Genomic DNA, 16131 nt, shown 5'->3' on the forward strand with positions numbered 1-16131 from the left:
AAAAAAAGAAATGCGTCTTTAAAAGAAAAAATAAGCTCTGTTGTTAGCCAAGCCAAGTAGGAGAGGTACGTTGCTAGCATGGAGGAAGAAAAGTCAGGAGACAGTGCCACCAGAGAGATATGAAGCCTACAAAAAAAAAGTAAAACCGAAGTCAGCCTCGGCTTTCGCTGTGCAGTGTGACCCAGCCATGTGAGAGCTGTGAGAGCGCGCAGGCACACAGGCGCCCACCCGCCGGCATGTGCTATGGCCGACTCGGGCGGCTCGGTAAAAAGGAGTGGCATCAACGGAGGTAGGCTAGCTGCGTGACGTCATGCTGTCTCCTAACATTTTCCTTCTTCCATGGTTGCTAGCTACTATGGCAGCACCCATTAACCCTACGCATGATGGCATGTGACTGCAGCAAGATGCCTCTCCAGTAAAGAATTCAATAGGAAGCACACACAAAAAAAAAGGATGCAAAGAAGGTTGCTCTGGGCCACAGGTCCATCCTACGGCATGTTGCACTTATACAGCACTCCTGCACGTAAAGCTGGTATACAATGCACAACAATACGCATGCAAGCACTGAGTTCGTGTATTAGAACATGAGCACGTCAAAACATGTTGAGACAACTTGGAAAAGAATGAATCATTTGAAATAACGCAAATTATGTCGCAAGATAAGCTATTCCAAGTGTCAACAGTTTAGGGGGGAAAAAATGTGACCAGAACAACTCTGCAGAACAGCAGCATGCCATCGCCTTAAATGCATGACCCATTGGCTGTGATCTACGGTGAGGAGGTGACCCATTATGCCTTCTCAACAATGATAAGAGCACGTGGCAAAGCTTGAAGCGGAGTTGTTTCCCGAAAGTTTTCCAACCAGCACCCATGTAGGAAACATTCAGAAGTGGGGCCCTCCAGCCTCAGCTGCCCTCGTGCCAAGTTTTCGGTGCCACGAGTTCAGCAAGGGCCAGAGGTTCCACTTCTGGGAGAGCCACGAAACTGGGAAGGAGACAACACTTGGGCCTACTGGACTGAGGCCTTGCCCAATGTCTCCTCTGCAGCTAGCTCTATGTACACACATATGCACGCAATGGTTGTGTTTCTTGAATCGCCCCTGCGATGCTCGCCATCCCCACTTGTATCCTGTGACGCCCGAATCCATCCTTCTATTGTCCTACTGCCAGTCCCGTCCCTCGGAAGTCACTCAAGACGGTCCACCTGTGGGCAGTTCTCCGCAGTACACACACCCGTCCCAAGTCCACTTTGGTCCCTTCAGATCGTGGGTTGGTGGTGATGATGATGATTATTGATAGTGGTATCCCCTTTGTAGCAGAATGATGTCGTGTCATCTTACCAAATAAACTAAAAAGAAACTAATGTACCTATGTTTCACACTCTTCGTTTAATACTAGCACTGCTCTTAGGGCAGGCACAAAGTATTTACTTTTTCTGTTACAGGTAGTAACTGTCCTAGGCAATATCCCCCCTCTGCTTTTCGTCCACCAGCATTCTAATCTTCTTTTCGTTGCCTCGACAGCCTTGAAGTTGACTCCCTCTGTGATACCCTTAAATCCCACGGCTTCTGGAAGCCGAATATTTCCCTCCATATCTGGATGGATACCCTCAACGCCCCATTGGCCCACTGGTAGAGAGCGCTCAAACAGTACCAGAGACTGCAGAGCCCCCTCCCACGTCAGTTGAACAACATCTCCGTCCAACATACCGCCTGACTCACTCAACCAAGAGAGGTGAACCTTGGTTGAGTGAACCTTGCACCACCACCACCAATAAATACTCCTCGCAGAGGCCAACTGACCTGGCTCTCACCATTCCTCCGCAACAACACCACCTAAGCTACCCCAAAACTCCACCGTGTCACATGGCTCGGATGCAGCTGCACAGTCCCTTGTTAACTCGGCAATTGCCAGGGGCAAGCATTAACGTTCCCAAGTTTTTTTCCAGTCAAACTTGCATTTCGTGTGTGCCACCCGTAACATTGCGGAGAGCTCATTGTGACCAGCTCCAATGCTTTTCATGTGCCCCCAACGCCCGACAGCGTGGCCTTTTCAGAAAAAATCAGCGACTTCACGCGTCAAAAAATTAGCTGCAGTTTTCAGGCGGAAAATGCTGAATATCTGCGCGCTTTCCCAGAACCTTCCCTACGCGAACTGCCCATTGTCTAATGCCAGCATTTTTCTCTGGTTTGTTGCACTGTTTCAGGGACCTCGGATGCCATTGAGACATCTCCGGAATACAATAGCTGTTTAGTTCTCGTTAATTAGCCAACCCGAAGTGACCCCGCGCCTTCAAACTCAAACTAGCAGCAGAAAGGGCATTGCATAGATCGAGGCTTGATTGTGAATAACTGCGGATTGAAGCGAGAGGGATAGATAAGAAAATATACCAGCCGAAAAAAAAACCATTGGAGGTCCCATTGAACCTGCCAAAAACACCATTGGGCAATTTGGAACCATTTGCACTTCCAGTAGGTTCAATAGCCTTTTTGGCAGGTTCAACTGGACCTCCAATGGCTTTTCTTTTTTTTCGGCTGGGATAAGGAAAAGCAATGAGGCCTATGCAATCTGGGATGCGCCGGGGTCGGTGAGCTGCAATCGCGAGCTACCGACGCCGCCGCTCCAGCCCAGAAGGGATTTCAACAGGTGCGCGCACCGTCACGACTGATTGCCTGGACTACGTCAGCCCATCACCAGCGTATTACGAAACCGGAGTCCACATGTGTCAGTAGACACACACACGTTGCCTCATCCAACATCGCATAAATGAAATCAACCGGTGAGAGAACGCGGCTTTCGCGATCAACGATCAGGACCGGTCAGCACTGTCGAGACAGGCGCGTTCGAAGGGCGCCGTATTGAACGGCCCGTTTCGGGAAGCCGCTCGGTGGTTACCATGCTAACGCGGCGTGTGTCACACGTGCCAGCCGCCGCAGCGTAGCAGATTGCGCCTGCCGGCAGGCGATCGGGGGCGCCTTTGGCACGGACGGCGCGCGACGGCGGGACCCACCTTGTTGCAGGAGAGAAAACAGCGAACATGCACCGACCAGTGGCAAAACAGGCACGTCAGTATGTGCACGACGCCGAGGCAGGCCAGCGCGATCAGTCCGGCCTCGTAGTACTCGGATACGCCGTACACGCACGTCCATAGGTAGAACCACACTGTGTACAGAGTCAAGAATGGGCTCACGCAGCCGTCTAGAAGCAAAGGTTTCCGCGTGTGTAAGGAAATGTGCTGCACCAACTCATCGATACCCGCTGCCGGCGGCGCCATGTTGGCATCGGCCGACCGACTTTCCCCAGATTTGCTTTTTTTTCCCCTACCTCGCCTACTTGCCGCAAGTGTGCGCTAGTATCACTTCAATAGTTTCGGTTTTGGTTTAGATGTAGGGTGGCCCTTTGCACAAAAAAGTTTAGTTTTGCGAAATTTTGTACCACGTCTGACAAATTACACGATGTCGCAACAACCGAGCTATGGAGCTTGTTGTTAAAACTGCGCTGGAATTTTTTGCGAAGATGGTGCTCTAAATATTTAGTTGGGTTCATTGACAAGACCCGAAAACATGTGCCCTCGACTGTTCTGTGTAATTGATCGATAAATTCGTTTATTTGGATGAGGTGAACCGGAGGTCACTGATGTGGGAAGATGATGATAGGGGGGGCATGCCCACTCAATCCAGCGTGCCAGGCGGAAATGCCGAACTGGGCTAATGTGCGTGCACATGCCGCGGATATGTAATGAAATGTTGCCTTGTGCAACGGAATGGTTTTAAGCATGTTTGGATGTGCGTTCATAAAGATTTTGTGACTCGTCACTTCGGAGCAGGAAAAAACATTGCTTAACTGTTCGACATGATATGTCCCTTGGACGGCGTATTATCCATGGTTCAAAGTGTGCAAATGAACCGGGCCCCTGGCCTCAGCGACCCCCCCCCCCCCCCCCCCCCAAAGGCTGGAAAAAGATGGCAGACTTTTTGGTTAGGTTCTAAAAAGTGTAAGCCTCCTGTTCATTTCCCCTGATTGAAACAGAGATTTCAATAAAGAAGGCTTCGAAAAGGTTGTTCGATGCATAATGTGCATAATCCTGAAGTCGGCTCACAGTTCTTCAGCCTGAGGTAAAAACTTTGCACTCGCCCAAAAAAACCATGCATAGCTTAGAGCACGACCGGCTTAGAGCGACGGAGCTGATCCAGCTGATGTACACACAGAGCGCAACCGGACTGGGTTATGAATTGAAGCGCTAATTTTTAAGATCTCATCAACAAATTACCTGTCCCAGCAAAAGGCAGGAGAACGCTTGTGAAAACGTGCGTATACCTTTCTTGTTTTCTTCTTAAAATATGAATTAAAATAGAAAACATGATAACCCATGCACACGCCCCATTTTAAGGTTGAATTCCCTGCCCCATTTAAGGTTGAATTCCCTGCCATGGAAACGCATAACCTATTTTCTACACCGTGCTAGTGTAGAAAAGTTTTGTAAGACTAACTTTATGCTGTAAAGGCGTGTACAATATGGATGTCTTCCCTGCACCCGAAACTTTTTTACGCCCTTTTGGGCCGAAAAGGGAGTAAAAATATGGAGCACACCTTTAAAAGGTGTTTTGACTAAAAATGGTGTAAGGATGAAAAAAAGGGTGTGCTTGTGAACACCCTAAAACAAAGGTGTAAAGGCTGCTCAACACCCTACGATTAGGGTGTAGGCAGCGCAGCTACGCGTGACAATAGAGAGATTTAGCATAGCGGCTCCCGTACGCTACGCTAAGGTTAGCGGGTAGCGGGACCGGACTGCGCATGCGCGCGCGGGGAGTGCGAGGAGGTTGCCCCCCAGCGGAGGGAAAGAGCGGGCATGGCGAAGGCAGGCCGCGCGGAACTAATCCACCCCACCGTGACGAATTTGCTCTCCCCAGTCGCGCCCCGCTACCCGCCGCCGTAGCGTTAGCGGACGGAGCACGCTATGCTAAAACTCTCTAATAGAGAGTTTTAGCATAGCGTGCTCCGTCCGCTAACGCTACGGCGGCGGGTAACAGCGGGGCGCGACTGGGGAGAGCAAATTCGTCACGGTGGGGTGGATTAGTTCCGCGCGGCCTGCCTTCGCCATGCCCGCTCTTTCCCTCCGCTGAGGGGCAACCTCCTCGCACTCCCCGCGCGCGCATGCGCAGTCCGGTCGCGCTACCCGCTTACCTTAGCGTAGCGTAATCCACCCCACCGTGACGAATTTGCTCTCCCCAGTCGCGCCCCGCTACCTGCCGCCGTAGCGTTAGCGGATTGAGCACGCTATGCTAAAACTCCCTAATGTGGATCGGCTGAGCGCGCAGCATGACATACAGACACATTCAGCACGTACAAGTCCCACTTAGACCACAAATGAATTCGCGACACACGGGAAAAGCCAGTATGTACTTACTTACCGTGCAAAACTACCCCTGCTCTTCTCGCTTTTATAGCCAGCAGAGCAACGTCATCTGATAGAGTCGGTGGGCTTGTCACAAAAATAAAATAATCTTGCGCTAATTTTGGAATTGTGCATTTTATTGTCAACATATACAAATCAGCATGCAGATTTGCAAAAAAAAATTAATTGTGAGGCATACGGGGAAAAGTGCTGTAGTTAAGTCGAAAAGTCATGGAATTTTATTAAATTCTAAACACCTGTTCTACACCCCTTCAACACCCTCAATGAATAGTGTAAATTATTTCAGCGCCCTTTTTGCCACGTGGATGTAAAGCTAAGAATTAGGGTGTTAGAACCTAATACCCCTGCTACACTAGGGTCCAAATGTCATTTGACTCAAATGCCAATGCCAAGTTGTGCTGCTACACTAGGTTTTCAAATGCCATTTGGCTCAAATGACATTCGAGCCAAATGAGCACCGAGAGAGACATTTGGGATTTCAAATGCCATTTCCAGCACTCTCGGACGCAGCGTTTTCGATCGGCAATAAAAAATATAATACTTCCGTACGTAAAACAAACAAAATATTGTTGTTTGTGGAACTTTGGTCACTATTTATTTACTTAGAATACGAAATCAACATATTTAATTTTCATACTCTCAAAACCAGTGTGTCAGTTGCAAAAAAAAATCAACAACGCAAACAGCCACCGCGTTAGAGTCAAAACTGGTGTATCTTCTAATTTGATATCATTTTACTGCCTTAGACTGCTCCTAAGTTTGATTGTTGTATTAGTGTTCAAAAACGGAACGGAGCAACAGCGCCACTACAGCACAGCGAACAGTTGTGAAAGCTTTTAAATGCCATCGAAATTGTAGTGTAGCACGGCGGATTCTGAATGGCATTCGAAGCAACCCATTTGAGTCAAATGACATTTGAACCCTAATGTAGCAGGGGTATAAACACCTCCAAATTTCTACCCTTTCACAGGGATGGACTTCAACATTTTCTACGAGCGGGAGATGTTTCGTACCTCACGATGCTTAGAACAATATGAATTGGCATAATTTATTAGCAGTGGAGCTGTTTAAGCTTAGCTTGGTCCGGTGGCGTTAGCAAAAGAAATACAAAGGAAAAAACTGCGCTGCCTGTAAAGGGTGCTCCAGTGCAGATAGGGTATCATAACAGTGAAGCCGGCTTTTGCGTATGCTCGAGCGTGTGCACAAGGGGCTTATGCATATGCGCACATACCATTTTAATGGTGAGAGTCTCGAGTGCGAGCACAAGGGGCTTATGCGTATGCGCACCATTTAGTATACCATTTTAATAGTGATAGCCTTTTTTGGGCGACTAAAACGCAAAAAAAAAAAAGGCGCAGCTTCCACTAGTGGTGGAAGGCTGGAGAAATAGCGGAGCTGGGGGCCGACCTAGCTTCTTCCCCCCTGGGATACGCTGTCAGTGTGGGGGCCCGACCGGAACGGCCCTGTAAAATCCGGCTAAGCTTAGCCTCATCCTTCAGCACTTAGCCTAGCCTAGCAAGAACATCGCGAAACGTAACACAACTTAGCAAAGCCTAGCAATACCTAGCAAAGCTTAGCAAAACCGGAGGAAGCTAGGCCGACCCCCAGCTCCTCTGTTTCCGTTGCAACTGAACACCCATTTCACACCTTTTCAATGCCCTATGGAAACCGAAGTTATTGCAGTCGGTCAAGACCCTTTTTGCCACACAAAAAGGGTGTGCAGCTATAAATTATGGTGTTGGAATCTAAGAAAAAGGGCGTAAAAGGGCGTAATGACTTCCCAACGCCCTTATTCCACCTATACTACACCTCTTTTAGGCGATAAGAGTGCAAAAAAGCTTAGTGGATATTGCCTGCGAAAATGTAAATGCATTGCCTGTTTAAAAGTGACCAATCTATGTATATATAAAGAAATATATGTATGATTGTTTATTCGAGAGTGTTACTAAAACATTTTTTGGGAAAGTCCCGTATCGATTTCCTTTTCTATAGGCGCCGCCTTTTCTAAAAGAGCTAGCTCCGCGCATGACGAAAACATTTTAACATCATTTGGCATATACAATATACATAATATTACTGTTTGTGTGGAAACGCTGCAATACCGGGAGAGGTTAAATTTCTGCTGCTGGAAGAAATCACAAGATAGCCAGGCGTATTTACTGTAGGCATGTGCGAACAGTATCTGTGAAATTTCCACCTGTCTACTTCGGCAGTGTTCACAGGCAGGCAACCAAAGCGTGCGCTGCCGAATTAGCGAAGCAGATAAACGAAGTCATTTCCCACGAGTGCGCTTCCCGATGGGAAAGAGAAGATGTCTATTGAAACAAGGGTAAACTGCGCTGAGGGTTAAGACGAATGGAAGACACCCATACGACACTTAGATTGCATTTCTAAGTGTTGTGAATTCCTTTCGTCTTAAATTCTTTCGTCTTTCAGCATGAACCAATTAGCCCGAGGGCCGAGAAGTCTTAATGCTGTCGTCTCTTCCTATCCTGGTACAATTAAATTCCTATGACAATCTCCCCACGTACTCCGCGAGAACAATACGGAGATTGTTCGAGTAAATACGGCATGTGTTCTTCGTAGCGAATTTTAAAAAGCGAAAGTCGCAAGAATTACAAGGGTTGTAACACAGGGTGGGGGGAGGGGGGGCATAGGGGCGCCCATATTTTTTTGACCGGGCCCTCACACCGGGCCCTCATCCGGCCCTGTGTGTAGTCTCACTTTTATTATGTCAGCCCCACGACCTAAGACCGCTGTCAGGAGGACTTCCCCCGGGTGCCCAACTCCTGGTACACAAAATAAGAGCCGGGATGCTCTTATGGAGGACGTGCTCGCAAAGCGGTGGGCATACGTTCCCCGCCTCTCAAGACACCGGAGAGAACCCCCCGAGAGCTACAGGGAGACCACCATGTGGCTTCCGCGGCTCCTAGCGTGGCTATAGCTGCTCCGCAGCCCGCTATGCTCCACATGTTGTGGGTGTGTACGGGGCTCGCGGCAGAGAGGCCCGTGCACTCCCATCTTCCGCGGAACATCACGACCCCACAGAAGTTGGCATCCCCTAGCTCCTCTGCGCCAGGCGCACCCAAAAGAGACTGTCATGTCCCTGTGGACTTTCGCAAGTACCATGGGGATGGATACACAATACGATGTCGTTCATTTCGATTTGAGCAAAGCTTTTGATGTCGTCTGCCGTGATATATTATTTAAAAAGCTGCGTAAACTCAATTGGTTTACACGTCCCTCACATCCATTTTATGTAAATATTTATCGGATAGATCATGTTTTGATCATGAAAACGGGCAGTCTTCCCTCTCATATGAGGCTACAAGTGGTGTCACTCAGGGCTCTGCCCTAGGGCCACTTCTTTTTTCACACTTTATAGTGCTGTTTCGTTCTCCAGCGAGCGATCACGGCTTTATCGTATGGGTGCTCACGCGACAAACTTCTCATAAATACTTCTGTTCTCGGCTGTTCCTGGGCACGTAAATAAACAGTTGATTGATTGATTGATTGATTGATTGATTGATTGATTGATTGATTGATTGATTGATTGATTGATTGATTGATTGATTGATTGATTGATTGATTGATTGATTGATTGATTGATTGATTGATTGATTGTTACATGCGCATTGGAGGAAGTGTGTGTTCAATACCTTTGGCCTGCGGGAAAGCCGGCAGCGGGCAGACGCCGAGAGAGTGCGATTATAACGGGCAAAAAACCGTACGCGGCCGTCTCGGTATTGGCACTGCTGTCACTGCGGGTGTGCATGCATGAGAATTTGCTCTCGTTGTTGCATTTTAGCCAAGAGCGGCCACTGAAGCGCACGCGATCGCTGAGCTTCAACGAGTGTTTATCGATCGGCGAAAGAAATAGCTTTTTTTTTTAATGCGCGAGGATGCATAGAGTGTTTGTTTATTGTTGTTCCTGCTCGCGGTCAAGTTGCGAAAAATTCCTTCCGTTCAAGCCAGCGCTGTAGCGTTTTCCTGTGTCACCGTCGTTTTTCGCGCTGCTATCATGCGTCGTCAACTAGCCCAAGTTTCCGCGTTCGGCATTACAGAACCCCCCTACCATGCACCCGGGCATTCAGGTCGTCGCACCGCCCGCCACAACTAAATTCGCACCCACTATCAGCACCTTCCGAATACGCGCTTTGCTTCAATACACGCGCTAAAGGTGACATTGCGCAGCTCGATCGCGGCGCCTAACCCAAGACAAAGTCAGAGTCCCTAAATGACTCTGACGAAATCTTGGACTGGGCGGAGAAGGTGGAAACGGCATACGATGTATGGGCTGCTTCCACCTCTCCCTCACTGCCTTTTATCTACCTGAAAATCAATCAATCAATCAATCAATCAATCAATCAATCAATCAATCAATCAATCAATCAATCAATCAATCAATCAATCAATCAGTCAATCAATCGATCAATCAATCAATCAATCAATCAGTCAATCAATCATGAACTTTATTAAGACAAGTATGACACGCGCTGGCCTGCGTGGGAAATAGGTAGAAGGGGAGTGGGGTGAGGTATGCATGCGACGGTCAATGCCTGTGGAGCGAGCAACTCCCACAGAGAGAGCAGCCTGCGCCGTGTATCGACAACCTGCACAGGGTTCGCCCAGTCGGCAAGACGCCGAACATCTGGCGGAGGGTACTGGAACCGTAGCATTCGAAGACCCGGGCAGTCCCACAGCATATGGTGCACCGTGGGTTTGGCCCGTGCGAAGCAGGAGGTGCAGCTAACGGCTGTTGCAGGTGGTAGGTTCTGGTCAGCAAGCTAATGGCGCTTCGGCACGTAGGCTCGCCACTTAGCCAGCACATCCTCGGTGAGCGCGGCTTCCGCGCGTACTTTGTGCAGGAGCACTTCGGCGCCACACGGCAGCCCTGCCGGAAATGGATCAAGATCGTGCGGTGTCGGACTCCACAGTACTCTCTTAGATGATTCCTTGGCTGCGGCATTGGCCGTCTACTAGGTCGAGATTACAACTTGCGAAGGGGACGGGGTATAGCCGAGGTTGGCGCGGAGTTTTAAAGGCTCACTCGCCCACGCATAAGCAGTCTCGTTACCAATCAGTCTCGTGACCTGGTACCCAGTTCACCCGCACATCTACAGGGTGACTAAATTTAAGTCGACAGGTTTTTAAAAAAAAAAATGGCGCTCAGACGCGCCCAGGGGGCACAGAATGAGGTTTACGGTAACGATTATGTCGCTGGCTTAATTAACTCAAATTGAATAAACTTTGAGTGACTGCCATGAGAAGACATGTTTGTATTGAAAAATTAGACGCAATCGTGTTTCTACGCAGTTTCAATTGGCAGAATTCTTCTAGTGGATACTCCGAGATATCGAACTGCGAAGTGTAATTGCCGCTCGCATGATTCCGCATGCACGACAGTGGGGACCGGCACAAAGCTCCTTCCTTTTGTTCGGTGTTTCGATAGCGGTTCCGAGTACTCCAGATTGCGATAACGCCAGCTCACGACAGAAAGGGTGCCAGTTATCACTTTTGCCTATGCCTCCACCCCGTTGTCAAACTAAACATTGTGCACAGCAGGCATGTCACAAAGGGAAAGAACATTGTGCAGGTCTCCACTGCCTTGCATGCGTAATCAGGGGAATGGCGATTAAACTTCGCAGTTGGATATCTCACAGCACGGGTGCGCAGAACAATTCTGCCAAATGAAACTGCGTAGAAACATGACTGCGTCTGACTTTTTAATACAAACATGTCTGCTTCCTGCAGCCACTAAAAAGTTAATTATTAAATTTTAGTTAATTAAGCCGCCGACACCAATAGTTACCACCTCATTATGTGCCCCCTGGGCGCATAACCTCATTATGGTAGCCACCATAACCTCACTGTACAGGTGGTCTTAACGTGCATCTAAGCGCCATTTTTTTTAAACCTGTCGATTAACTTTGATCACCCTGTGTATTTCTAGCGTCCTTCAGTCGACGGCAGATGGCCTTGACTTCGGCACAAGTAGTTCCCACATATGGGGTCTGACCGTCTGACCGTCTAACCAATGGAGTCGAGCCAAGGCCTCGCGGCTGTCCGTAAATATTGGAAACCTTATGGTATTGTCGGCGCTGCATTTGTACAGCGAAGAAGATGGCTTCAAGACAGATTCGACACGAGCTTGGCGCGGGTGGGAACTGAACCATGCAGGGCTGTCGCTGAATGCCGTCAATACAAGCGAGTGTTGCGCGTAAAGTTCTTTCATTAAGCACTGCAGTGGTGAATACCGCCCCTTCGTGAAGATCGGCACGTGCGGGTGCGGCTGCGCTCGCTTGCTGGTGATATTGTGGGCTACGGGAGACCATGGCAGTGGCTTTGGGCCTCGAACAGAGACGTCTTGCTATGGGGCAACGACAGACGGTAGTTGCGTGGGAAGCCGGTCGAGGTGACCGACAGCCAAATTCTGTAGAAGGCTTCCCGCGCGGGTGGCGTCGCGTCTCCTGTCGTGTGCGTCATACCTCTCCTCGATAAGGTTCAAGGGAGGGCAGGCAGGCGTAACGATTAAGTTCCTCCCCGCGTTTGTGCTTAGGTAGGCCGGTAATAACTGTGAAACTTTCACGGTGCAGAACTTTCAACTGTTGGAGTTGGGCTCTCGTAAGGACGAATCGTACTGTCCAATAATAGGCCTTAGACGTGAGCCCAGCCTGTGTGGGGGTGCGTAATAACTTCGTCATCGCGCCTCCGAAGCGGGTTCCGATTTAACTATGTGAAGCTGCTGCTTCGAAACAATTTCCAGCTGTCGGAGCCACTTGGTTGCTCCTCCATCTTCGTGCAGCGGCACACCAAAGAATGCGTACCCATCTGTTGGCAGCCCGCTCAATTGGTTGCCCGTTCAACGTTAAATGCGTTTGTGCTTGCTGGTGGTCGAAATTCCCCAATGACGGGAAATTTCGTTTTATCAGATCATGGCCTCATTCCTGTGGCAGGAGGACATGTCTCGATAACATCCAGACCCCGGTAGACTGTGGCAACCATGTTATGCGCGTCGAGTGGCGTATTGCGGGAGTCCACCCAGATGGTAATATCGTCCGCATACATGGTGTGCAGTAGGTGCGGGATGCCACGAAGTTCTTTCGCTACATTTCTCATTACCAAATTGAATAGGGTAGGTGAAATGACTGCGCCTTGAGGAAGGCCAGTGGTGTTCGCAAACACGCGGGGATTCTGCACATCTGTTCTTATTTAAAAAATTCGTGCCCCACTGCGTGAAAACGGATCACCTGCAAAGCTGCACGCCCTCCACGGAGTGCACGAAACAAAACTCGTTTGCTTGTTATTCATGACTGAGCATACTTCCTTGCCGATTTCCTGGACGAAATTTGGAAAGACCCGGGCTTTATCCTATAGCGAACAAACGCAGAGCTGTCTCTTTCCCTTCCGCGTCGTAGGCATCTTACTGTATGTGTAACATGCCAGCCCAATCCACTCTACCCCTGGACACCGGACCGGCCACATTCGGCTGTTCGACGGCCACGTTTAATCCTCACGCCAACACAACAGACATGTCATCAGTAAGGGCATGAAACCTTTAGCTGCGCGTGCCCGCAACCCCGCGCGCCCCCCCTCCCTCCACTCCCAACCCGTGCACGCATAAACCGGTGCACGATCATTAGCGGGTGCTTAGAAGTGAAAGACACTGCCGAACATGCCGATTTGAAAGCCCTTTAAGCTGAACGAGTGATATTGGCCCACGTCGGCGTTCCAAGCGGGCCAGTTGCTGTTCATCCGGGAGGTATTCACAGCTACTCGACCAGCTGGAACTTTAAGCGGCAACGGCGGCGGCAGTGGCTTTCCGTGGTTTTCGCGCCCATTCGCGCTTCTGTTCGGGCTGACGCTTCTTCTGTTTCCGCTCTTCTTCCTCCAAGCTAACGGCATGCGTCCGTCCCATAGCGAGTTAACATCTCGAAGACCTCGACCTTTATTCTAGCGGACATACACGTGGGTGTCCCTTTCGCTGGCCAGTCGTAAGCATCTTATCGACTGTGCAACACACCAACACAGACCCAAACCGCTCCATTGCGAAGGACAGCTGACAGGACGCATTGAGCCGTGAGAGTCCCACGTTTAAACTTCCCACCACAGCAACGGGTGCGTCATCGGTATGGGCGTTAAAGGGGGCCTGAGATGGATTTCAAAGTGTTTTTGTTTGTGTCAGAAATCTATTCTATAGTTCTTGTAGAAACAAGTCCAAAAATAGTAAGCATATTCGCTCACGCTAACAAAAGTTATTACCCCGACGAGACAGAACTATTTGTTGGCTCGGCGGCTTGCGATGACGACATAGTCCGACCTCGTCCGAGGCGAAGCACTCATTTCATGGTTGGCCGCCGGAATGTCCGCGATTTTTGACGGCGGTGGTTTGGTTTAGAGCGTCGTCGTTACCATGGTTACTTCAGCGAGTGGGTCGCACATGAGACCACGACGTCCTTTTTTTTTTTTTTTTTAAGCTACGTTTTCAGTCTTTACGGACTTTGAGCAGGAGATACTGGTGATTGCGGAAAGCGACCTTGCATGCGCGAGAGTTTCCGTGAACGGTAACTTATTTTTACCGTCGCTATCGATACAGAGGCTAGAATTTCTACCGACTGTCGTAGCGAGCCCCCTGCGCCGGCGAAATGTACGCTCGCGTTTTGATTAGATTACCGGAAAGTTCCGAGTGAACGCCCTTCCCCGAAACATCGCCCACCCCCTTTTACGGGTGAAATATTCAATTTACTGAAAGACGCGCGCCCACCCCGTAAAATCCATGGCTTTAGCGCCGATGAGTGAACAAAACAAACCCGAATCATCTCTTCATGTGTAGATGCGGTCACTTATTCGTCCTTTCCGCGCTTGACCCGAAATTTCGCCCATCTTGTATTTTTCACTTGATATCACTGTACTTAAAGGAGTACTGACACCAAATTTAGAGGCCTAAATAACGATATAATTGGCTTCAGTAGTTTGTACAGATTACCCACAGAAATTTTTGGAGCGATCCGAGGCTGGAAACGCATCAAAAATTGATTTTAATTGCCCTGGCCGCGAACTATTACAAATCGGCAGCACTAGCGAAATCGCTTAGGGTGTGACGTCAGGCTATCCGCGATTTTGCGGCCGATTCAGCATGACGTCATACAGTTGTTTCCGGAACCGGAAGCGATAGCCTGCGCTGTTGTTGTGGGCGGTCTCGCTTCGATAGGAGGTTTGGCTTGGCTGCGGTACCGCTGTGAGCAAGGCTTGCGAAGTGCGCACTTCACGTTTCCGCGCAGGTATTGCCATCTCTCGACCGGTCGGCGCACCGCCCGCCGCGCGCCGCGGGGGGCCGGTCAGCGTATACGCTTGCATCGCGGCAGATATCTGATCGCCGCTTTTAAAATAAGCCCTGGTAACAATCCCAAGCACAATTTTTCACCACACTAACACCTACTTTCTCGCATGTGGAACTTCATTTTAACGATCAGATTGATTCAGAAGAGCAGCGACAAGCGGTTGCTACCGTCTTGCTACCGTGGTCTGCGCCGGATCGAGCCGCTGAGTGTCCGAGCTGGCAGGCGCGGCCGGCGTGTGCGCGAACTGTTTCCGAAGGCAGGAAACGCTTCACGATTGCCTGCTTTATCCATTTTTTGCGATTAAACGCGCGGGATCTACAAATTCAGCTCAGCGATAGTCGTAGTTGACCATGGAGCAAAAACGGTGGGCGGAGCGACGCCGACGACGCATCGCATGCACGCATCGGGTCATGTGTCTCAAATTCACGCGTACGACTAGTCGTGGTGACCGTCGTAACGATCAGTCGCATGCGAATCGAGTGTACAAATCGTACATGTGTCCAGCGCTTTAGTGTGAACCGCGTGCAATCCGTAGCAGACGATGCAGCGAACGTCCCTGACGTCACGGAGACCATGACGTCACGGTCCGACGTCACGGAGACCGTGACGTCAGGCAGTCCGCTTGCAGGCTCTCCTTCGAACGGCCATTTTCCCGCGCGGCGACCGAATTTGAAAGTGGTTGCAATAAACGTGCTATAATTAATTATATGTTGGTGGCTGACGCCTTTCGGTTCGATTTTCGTAATTACTGGGACCATAGGTATTCTTTACAGCATAAAAACTGAAAGCGAGAAATTTCGTGTCAGTACTCCTTTAAATTTGGGTGGGCGTTCTTCCGGAACTTTACGGCACCACAGCAAATGCGCTGTGCTCTGCGCTTCATGCAAGCAATCTTAGTTGATGTTGTTTACTACATTCTTGCTAAATGATGATCAGAAGCACGATAAATGACAATTTTTTTTTAGAATGAGCGAGCAAAATTTCCGCCCCTACTCCAGCTTCCCACGCTTCCAATTGTTCAGATGCCTTTATGAACTAGCATAGCTCTTTTATGCTTTCAAAATCGTCTTGGGCAAGGTAATATAGGTAACTGCGGAATCATTACAATATATCTTACTCATTTTATATCGAAATATTTAGCGGTGGCGTGAATTCTGGTTAATGCAATACTTGGTCCTAATTCTTCCCACTAGATGGCGGCGTCAACGTCATGTTTTCGATTTTTTTAAGCTCTACAGTAGAAGTATACGGCTCTTTTAAAAAAATTATTGTATTGTGAGAGTTCAATCTAAGACGTCTAAGATTCAAGCCATTTCAAGCGTAAGCGAACAGTTCTGGGCAACAAACGTTTGTGCGTGGCCTCCGCGATCGGCTG

General features: G+C 49.3%; 1 protein-coding gene across 1 annotated transcript in view; it reads right to left on the reverse strand.

The window, feature by feature from the left end:
- Positions 1 to 3308, reverse strand: part of LOC144138053 (endoplasmic reticulum transmembrane helix translocase-like) — a 118790-nt gene extending 115482 nt beyond the window's left edge. The window contains exon 1 of the mRNA XM_077670127.1: positions 3010 to 3308. Within this exon, the coding sequence (XP_077526253.1) occupies positions 3010 to 3273 (264 nt within the window). The 5' untranslated portion in view covers positions 3274 to 3308. The remainder of the gene's footprint in view (positions 1 to 3009) is intronic.
- Between the last annotated feature and the right edge of the window lie 12823 nt (positions 3309 to 16131).

This window comes from Haemaphysalis longicornis, unplaced genomic scaffold (assembly GCF_048455015.1).
Source record: "Haemaphysalis longicornis isolate Haplotype H1 unplaced genomic scaffold, Haemaphysalis longicornis Haplotype H1 scaffold_1, whole genome shotgun sequence".
Taxonomy (NCBI): domain Eukaryota; kingdom Metazoa; phylum Arthropoda; class Arachnida; order Ixodida; family Ixodidae; genus Haemaphysalis; species Haemaphysalis longicornis.